General features: G+C 43.4%; 2 protein-coding genes across 3 annotated transcripts in view; both read left to right on the top strand.

The window, feature by feature from the left end:
• The window catches only part of Bloc1s2 (biogenesis of lysosomal organelles complex 1 subunit 2), a 10,909-nt gene extending 10,348 nt beyond the window's left edge, over positions 1 to 561 (top strand). The window contains exon 5 of the mRNA XM_005352332.3: positions 95 to 561. Coding sequence (XP_005352389.1) covers positions 95 to 126 — 32 coding nt within the window. The 3' untranslated portion in view covers positions 127 to 561. The remainder of the gene's footprint in view (positions 1 to 94) is intronic.
• A 4,836-nt stretch (positions 562 to 5,397) lies between these two features.
• Positions 5,398 to 9,100, top strand: part of Cwf19l1 (CWF19 like cell cycle control factor 1) — a 24,673-nt gene continuing 20,970 nt past the window's right edge. The window contains exons 1-2 of one of the 2 annotated variants that reach the window (XM_005352331.3): positions 5,398 to 5,501; positions 8,243 to 8,327. In XM_005352331.3, the coding sequence (XP_005352388.1) occupies positions 5,479 to 5,501; positions 8,243 to 8,327 (108 nt within the window). In that variant the 5' untranslated portion in view covers positions 5,398 to 5,478. Of the gene's footprint in view, positions 5,502 to 7,925; positions 8,035 to 8,242; positions 8,328 to 9,100 lie in introns of those variants that run through there. The other variant, XM_026781613.1, reaches the window with a different exon arrangement.

The raw sequence follows: 9,100 nt of genomic DNA, 5'->3' as shown, positions 1-9,100 counted from the left end.
AAGAGTAGATCTGAACTTGCTTGAAAATCTAACTAATAAGTGTCTTTGTGAGAGCTAGTGTTGAAAGATATAACTCCTCTTCTTCCCCAAATAGAAGCCAAGTACAAGAAGTTGGAGAAGCGATGAGAAGTGTGCTTTTGTGAACCAGGTGGTTATTTTTTTTAATATGGAAGAATGTTTTATGACCACTAAATCCTGAGGCTGGCGAATCATCACAGTTCCTCGGGAGAAATCTGCGCTGGTTAATCCCAAAGCCTTGTGATGCTGGATGAACTGGAGGGCTGTGGCTGCTCCGAGTCTCTGCCGAGGCGGCACCTCACACACCCAGCCTGGGAACTGCTCCTCACCTTATACTTGAATGCTTCATCATCCCTACAGGAGGGAGGAGACTCTAGAGTCCAGGTGTACCCGGGCTTGCCGGCAGTCAAGTGAGAGTACTTGCCTGGTAGTGGTCAGCTAGCACATGATTTTCTACATGGCTGGGGGTTTTGTTTTGTTTTCTATTGATGATGCTAATGTATTGTTAACAAGATTCTAAATTAAAAAGGAAAACAAAACAAATGTGTGTTTTGCAATTTATTACACTTTGTGTGTCAGTAATTTGCTTTTTCCATAATACTGCCAATAACAGAAGCTCCTAAACTAATTCCAAGGCCATCAAGGACCGAGCGGAAGGAGTGGAGTGTTTTCACAACTTAGTGTAGGAGAGCTTTCCTTAGCCTACTCCCACCCCCATTAGGGATCAAAGCTAGACCTTGAATATGCCCACTCAAGTGCTCAACCAGGAGCTATTTCCCCAGCCCTTTTATTTTTTATTTTAAGGCTGGGTCTCTTCTAAGGCAGTGGGTCTCAACACGTGGGTCACTGGCCCCCTCTGGGGTCACATATCAGATATTCTGCATGTCAAATATTTACATTATAATTCATAATAGTAGCAAAATTACAGTTATGAAGTAGCAATGAAATAATTGTGTGGTTGGGGTCACCACACATGAGGAATCGTAATAAAGTGTCACAGCATTAGGAAGGCTAAGAACCCCTGCTTTGAGGTATCCAATAGGTTTTAAATTTTTGACTCTCCTACTTCAGTCTCCCCAGAAGCTGAGCTCATTGTTCTATACCACAAGGCTCAGTTTTTACTTGATTCTGATTTGTGGGTAAGATGACACTCTTAACATCTGTTCCATCTTGGAAATGTGATAGACACGATGTGTATGTGTTCCTGTGGTGGTTTGAATAGGAACGGCCCCCATAGACTCATGTGTATGAATGCTTGGCCCATAGGGAGTAGCACTATTATTAGGAGGTGTGGCCTTGGAGGAAGTATGTCTCTATAGGGATATATCACTATTAATAAAAACCCAGAGACAGATATTGGGGTTCAACTTGAAGGTCAGAAAAGCAAACCAGCCAGCTACTGGCTCTTACCTCTACCTCAGTCTGAAATGGCCATCCTGCCTCCAGGTATCTTCAAAATGAGACCGTGTCTGAGAGCTGTCTCCCCGCATCTTATATTCCTCTCTAGGGCTGGGATTAAAGGTGTGCATGCACCACTACCCCAGTTTCTATAGCAAACTAGTGTGGCTACTGGGACTAAAGGTGTTTGTCACCACTGCCTGGTCTGTAAGGTTGTTTTACTCTCTGATATTTAGGCAAACTTTACTTTTAATTAAAATACAAATGAAATACCACTACAGTAGGGGTGGGCTTTGAGGTCTTATATTCTCAAATTATGCTCAGTATGGGCCACAGTCTCCATCTGCTGCCTGTGTATCCAGATCTAGAGCTCTCAGCTCCTCCAGCACCGTGTCTGTAGAAGCACCATGTGTGCCACCATGTTTCCTGCCATGACATTAATGAACTCAACCTCTGAAACTGTAAACCAGCCCCAGGTAATTGTTTTCCTTTGTAAGAGTTGCTGTGGTCATGTGTCTCTTCACAGCAATAAGAATCCTAATTAAGACAGTGTCTATGTGTTAAATGGGGAGGGTAGGGAGTAGCATTCATATAGTAAAGTGTTTTGTGACATATTTCCTACTTGTGCCTGTTGTGGGAGGGAAATTTGGGGGGACTCAATTGCCTAAAGATACCAGATGATAGTGGTTAATAAAGAAACAGTTCAATCGGGAAGAAATGTAAACTTATCTATAGTAGCATGCTATTAGCTAGCAAGGTTCCCGATGTTCTCAGTGTCATTCCCAATTGTCATTGAATAAGAATGGCCCCCAGAGGCTCATATGTTTGAATGTTTAGTCATTAGGGAGTGGTCTGTTTGAAGGATTAGAAGGGCTATGGGGTGTGGCCTTGGAGGAAGTGTGTCACTAGAGGTAGGCTTGAGGTTTCAGAATCCCAGGGCAAGCCCAGTGTCTTTCTCTGCCTGCGGATCAATATCTAGTTCTCAACTACTTCTTCAGCACATGTCTGCCATGCTTGCTGCCATGCTTCCCGCCATGATGATAATGAACTAAACCTCTAAAACCGTAAGCCAACCCCAACTAAATGCTTTCTTTTATAGTTGTCCTTGCATGGTGTCTCTTCACAGCAGCAACAGAACAGTGACTAAGACCCTAAGAGAGATTATTTCTCTTTCCGCCTCTCCTGACTGCTCGAGACCATCATCATTTATCCTTACTTCTTTTTAAAAATTGTTTTTATTAAGCTATGTATTTTTCTCCGCTCCCCTCCCATCCTCTCCCCTCCCCTTCTACCATCTCTCATGGTCCCCATGCTCCCAATTTACTCAGGAGATCTTGTCTTTTTCTACTTCCCATGTAGATTAGATCCATGTATGTCTCTAGTAGGGTCCTTGTTGTCTAGGTTCTCTGGGATTGTGAATTGTAGGCTGGTTTACCTTTGCTTTATGTCTAAAAGCCGCTTATGAGTGAGTACATATGATAAACTATGCCTTTTTTTCTGAGACAGGATTTCTCTGTATAACACTCTTAGCTGTCCTGGAGCTAGCTCTTGCAGACCAGGTTGGCCTCAAACTCACAGAGATCCCCCTGCCTCTGCCTCCCGAGTGCTGGGATTAAAAGTGTGCGTCACTGCTTCCTTATCCTTCCTTCTCTGATCTATAATGGGCCCTTTTATTTAAGAAAAGATGGATGTGGATGTATGTTTTGTCTGCATGTATGTATGTGCATCACATGTATGTCTGGTGCCTTTGGAGATCAGAGGAGAGTGCTGAATCCCCTGGAAGTGGAGTTATCAATGGCAATGAACCAACATGTGAGTGCTGGGAATGGAACCCAGATCCTCTGCAAAAGCAAAAGTGCTCTTAACCATAGAGCCATCTCCCCAGCCCCCAAAACTAGAAAACTAATTTTCTTCTTTTCTTTTCTTTTTTTTTTTTTGAGACAGGGTTTCTCTGTATAACATTCCTAGCTGTCCTGGAACTTGGAACTAGCAGTTGTAGACCAGGCTGGCCTCGAATTCACAGAGATCTGTCTGCCTCTGCCTCCCAAGTGCTGGATTAATGGTGTGCACCACCACCATCCACTAGAATTTTTATATATACAAGGGCCCTGCTTCAAAAACAAATCTGTTTGTTATTCCTACCTACACTGAGAATGTGTTAATCTGTCTTCGGCTACCTTTCATTCCTATGGATAATTTTCACTTTCAGAATAGATTTGAACCTACAGGAACAGCAGTTGCAACAATAATACAGAGTTTCACAGGTATTTATACTTTACTACTTGCTGTGGGAACTCCTTTAGCCTCTTACCTCCCCCCACCCCTGCACCAAAAGCATTGCAGGTATTGTGAGAAAAGCAGAGATTTGATATTCTTTCTTAATCTATTTAATTTCTAGCTACTTGGGTGTCTCTCACTTGTCAGGACGGTTGTTTCCATACCCTTATTACCCTGTTGCTACTTGTGGGGGCCAGCCATATAATCTAAGTCTGGGCAGGTCACCCAACCATTATCACCTGGGACTCAGCCATCGATAAATTTAAATGAGAGGCCTGAGTCTCAGTAGTTTACCCTGAAGCAATACCTAGTAGCAGGAAAACACCACAAGCTGAGGTTACCCAACCCCAGCCAAGAACAGATCATTCAAAGGAAATGCCTGACCTGCCAACTGCTGTACAAAGGATCACCTGCCAGCACTTCACCGGGACACCCGTAGACAAATGTCAGCCAATCAGGGGTCCTGAACCTCAGATACCCCTCACACCCACCTTTACTACTGTGTAAACCCAGTTCTAATTGAGCTCGGGGAGCTCTGGTTATTCCAATACATTGGATTTGTGGAGAGACCGAGTTTGCAAACTTGATTATAATAAAGGCTCTTTGCTTTTACATATGGAACTCGGTCTCCTTTGTTGGCTTTTGTGGGGACCCCACGGATTTGGGCATAACACTAATTGGTCTGGATCTTCAGAAAAATCAATGTACTGAAAAAAGAAAGCAAATAGGATCAAATGAAAATGTTAAGGAATTGCTTAATTCCCAAATGAAAATAGACCCCCCCATCTATGAAAGTAATTGTGGAGAACCCCTAAATATCCATGTTTGCTAGGTCTTGTTGCTGAATTAACTTTCATCTTCATTAGTGTGCTAATATTAAGGTCACTTAAGGGAGGATATTTTATTTCTGAGGTGCACACCGAGGTCTACACTTCACTTTTTAAAAACTCAGTGACAGTGAAACTGCGTGGTTACATGGAGAGAAGTGAGTAAGACAGCAACTTTGGCAAAGCTGACACATTGAATTGAGGTGATGATTGTTATTCTATTGTGTTAAAAAGGGGGCTTCAGCGACGTCTAGGTCACCTTTATCACAATAAACATACCGACTAGAATTTGGATCCCTAGTGCCCATGTAAGTCTGGGCAAGCTCGAGGGCCCATGGTTCAGAAAACAGAGTTAGGGATCCTTTGGGCAAAATAAGAGGTGGGAGGAAAGGAGGAAGACTCTTGACTTGGCCTCTGGCCTCCACAGGCACCTGTATGCACACAAACGTGTGCCCACCTATGCAAACACACACACACACACACACACACACACACACACACACACACACACTAAAATAATAACGACAAAACAAAACAAATCTATTTAGGGTTGGAGAAATATCTCTGCTGTTAAGAGTGCTTGCTCTTTCATGAGATCTAGTGTTTAGATCCCAGAACCCGAGAGAGAGAGAGAGAGAGAGAGAGAGAGAGAGAGAGAGAGAGAGAGAGACTACTAGTTCACTAATTTCCAAATGTTTCTAAAACAAACAAACAAACAAACAAACAAACGAACAAAACAATTTGTTTTTCGTTTGTCCAACCCTTTCACTGTCTCTATAGTTTTCCTTTTAAAGCAAAACCGCGTAGAGATTTGTCCCTCTGCCCTCACTGTAGATTGGTGGTTTCTCATTGGCTGATCTGCGTGACGGCATATTTCCGCGCTCTTGCGTTCTAACCTTGAGCGCGTGTTTGTGTTCCCAGCTTTGGGTTGCTGTCTCAGTACAGGCTGTAATCACCGATGGCTCAGCAGCCCCTGCGTCTGTGAGTTACCTTGCATCGGAAGACTCAGGAACCTAGCGGGGAAAGGAAAAGGGGAGAGAGGCAGTCGTAGAAGCGGGGGGTCGTTCCCTACACTGGGAAGGGAAGTCGGAGGGGAGGTCGCTTGGCTGCTGGGAGCTGGAGTGGAGGCTTCCTGCGCTCCTTCAGTCGTTTTTCCACCCTAGTGTCTTCTGAGTCTCTCCGGGAGAGATAAAAACTTGCGGAGCCAGACTTCCTGTCTTTTGGCCTACCCTGCCTGCCACGAATCATCTCCCTTTCATTTCTCCCCTCGTGTCATTTATTGATTAGCCAAATACTTGGAGACATCGGGTGCACTGATGGGTATTGACAGACAGGATAGTTGTTGCCCCTGTCCCGGCGTACTGTTGTGGCGTGGTCGGTTAGCGAAGACAAGACTTTATTCAGAAAGATGACTGAGTAGCGGTAGTGTGTCATCATGGTGCCAAGCGTTGCACGAATGAGTTTCTGCCTTGATAGCTGAACAGGTGCCAACAAATGCGGAAAATGTAGGAAAAAAGTTGACGGTTCTGGAGGATATATGATGATACTTGACTTAATGGAGGGAATTAAGGCTTTCCTGAGAACGTGAAGCTTTAACTCTGGTAAATATTGTCGTTATTCCAGAGAAGTCACCGAAATGTTTAAAAGCTCCTTAGCGTGATCCAGTTTTCGTTGTGGAAAGTGATTCTGCTTGAAAGGTGGGAAACCAATCAGAGCCAAAGTAGAGGAGGCTAGGATTAGTTAGAATGATGGCAGAGGGAAAGTTTAGGAATTGATGGTTTATTGTACAGGTGCAGTCAGTAGGGCTTGGTGGTGTTTTGGTTGTGAGAAATTCCCACTGTAAGGTCGTAGATTTCCATCTTAAATCATTGGGATCAGAAAACACTGTAAAAGGACTCACACCAGATAATGAATATTGAATGTGCCTCCCAGGAATTGTTAGTCAGTGGGGCTTGAAAAGATTTCTAGAGGTGCTTAGAGAATAAATCAGATTGCTTAATCATTATGGCAGAGTTTGTTCTGAAATGGCACATTTTGAGATTTTGAGAAAGAGTGCCCATCTCAGCTCACCAGGAAAGCTCCAGAGATTTACTTGGCCTTGGTGAATGGGAAAGGCTTTGAGGATGAGTGCAGAGGGGCTGTTAGGACAGAGAACTTTCTTAGAGAGTAGCAGAGAAGAGAGTGATCTGTTGGCAGTTTGGAGAGAGTTCAGTTAGGAAAACTAAAAGAAAGCATTGGAAAGACAGGCTAGGACCTGAGGAAAACTTGCTACAAGAAATGAGTACCTTATAAGATCTGAGGAAGGAGCATTAAACCAATGGCTGTATGTGGCATGAGAAAGTGAATGGGTACCTTGTAAGACCTGAGGAAGGAGCGTTAAGGTGATGGCGGTATGTGGCTTAAGAAAATGAATGGGTACCTTGTAAGACCTGAGGAAGGAGTGTTAAGCCAGTGGCGGTATGTGGAATGAGCAAAGGTACTGGAGGGTCTGTAGCATCTGCCTTGGATTCCGAACCAGTTAACCAGGCTATTGGATTCTGCTTCTGCCACATCTAAACTCGGTTGCTCAGCCTTGTTTCCTTCCGTTCCTACTTCCCCTTCGTTTCCCTTCCTACTTCTTTCCTTAGTTTGTGTTCAGACTCTTAAGTTTCTCATCTGATTTTCCCTTCCTGTGTTCATCAGCCGTTGTTCTTGTCTACACTTGGGTTGTAGCTAACTGTTCCTCTAGACCATCATTCACTGTTATTAAAAGTATTGATGAAGCATGTACAATCATATCACTAAGTTGCTTGAAAGTGTTCATTGGTAGGAACAATAAACACCAGGGAGATATACTGAAAAACAATAGAAACTGTAGTATTTTGAATCAAAAGACATTAAGAAAATAAGGGCTGGTGAGATGGCTCAGTGGGTAGAGCACTTCCTGCCAAGCCCGATGCCCGGAGTGCATTCCCTGATGACACACATGGTGGGAGGAGAGAACTAACTCTCTGGTTCTCCTCTGACCTTCACATGAGCGCTGTGGCACACGTATGCCCTTCCCAATATAATACCTCTCCGAACATAAAAGCAAACAAACAAAAACTATGTAAGTCAGAACTCAGGACAAGTCACTTGACAGCTTGGGGTAGTCCACCTCATCCTCCTCCGCTCTTGTCCTTTCCTCTTCCAGCTCCCTAGCACTAGGCTACCTCCCGTCATTGCTTCTTCCATACACAGTTATGATGGGAGCTTCCTTATCTAAACTCTCTGAGACTACAGGAGCCTTCCTCCTGCTGTAATTCTAGCGTGTCATTGAACTTTGCATAGTGTAGTTGTTCAGTTTGTGTTCCCTGAACGATGAGCAGAGCTGTGTAGTGGGCACAGTGGCGGAAGTAAGAATAGAATGCTTAGGAAAAGTGTTTGGAGAAAAGACTTGCTTGGATTCAGATTAAATAAGGGACTTGTTGGTGATAAACCTACCCACAGGTCTTGGGAATGAGAAGGAGCTGGCTCCGTCTTGAAGAAGGAAGAGGTAAATTTTAGCTATGGTGAGTTGAGGTGTTGGTGAGATCTCCAGGAAGACCCACCTGGTAGCTAGTAAGAGCTGAAATGCACCGACAGTAGAAGACACCTGCCGAGACTATGCCATGTCTCTGTTCCAGAAGACAAGTACATGTGTGCCAAGCCTAGCAGGTCCTTGTGGTTCCTGAATTGCTATAATGTTTATCTCTCATTTGCAGTTTGGCTTGTGGAGATGTTGAAGGAAAGTTTGATGTTTTATTCAATAGAGTTCGAACAATTCAGAAGAAAAGTGGGAATTTTGACGTAAGTTGACCATTCTTACTGGTACTTTACTACTCTAGTCAGACATTAAAGTGGGGGATCCTTTGTTAATTTCATTGTTGACTCCCTTTTGTTGTTAGGTTGAATTTATTTATTTATTTATAATATGACCTTAGTGACCGTGGACTAACGGACTGATGGGAAAAGAAGAGCTATTTACTGTCCACTTTTTTACACTGATTGAATTTCAGTCTTGTTACTATCTTACTATACCAAAACCCAAACCAAAACAAGCAAACAAACTGAACAGAACCAGGCGGTTCTGACACGTGGGTTTGGTAAGCACAGATCTACTTCGTGAGTGTGTGCTATGGATTAAATCAGGTGACAGATGTGCAAATGCTTCACAAGAGAAAGAACTGGAAATGAATGTTGTATATGGTTGCCAAGTAGATTTTGAGTCCTTAGACTACAGAAGAATTGTGGGCGTGGGGAGAATTTGTTCATTACGTTAAAGGTTAGTAAAAACAGTGGGAGGCAAATGTGGTGTTCTTAAGCTCCTCGTTTCTGAAGTCTAATGTTTAAGTTTCATATTTCACAGAGGAATTCTTTAAATGTCTGTTTCAGTACCACTGTGTGTTCCAGGGAAGGAGGATAGAGAGGTGCTGGGAATCTTTGGAAAGCACTTTAGTTCTGCCTTCTCAAAGTTCATATTCCCCACTCTCTACCCCTGCCCCCAACTTAGATTTGATTGTCAGTGCATCATAGTTTGATAATTCATAGGTTTATCAGTTAACTGTTCTTTTTTTTTTTTT

The sequence above is a fragment of the Microtus ochrogaster genome, chromosome 8, assembly GCF_000317375.1.
Source record: "Microtus ochrogaster isolate Prairie Vole_2 chromosome 8, MicOch1.0, whole genome shotgun sequence".
Lineage (NCBI taxonomy): Eukaryota > Metazoa > Chordata > Mammalia > Rodentia > Cricetidae > Microtus > Microtus ochrogaster.
The sequence above is the reverse complement of the archived record's forward strand: the minus strand, read 5'-3'. Positions and strand labels throughout refer to the sequence as shown.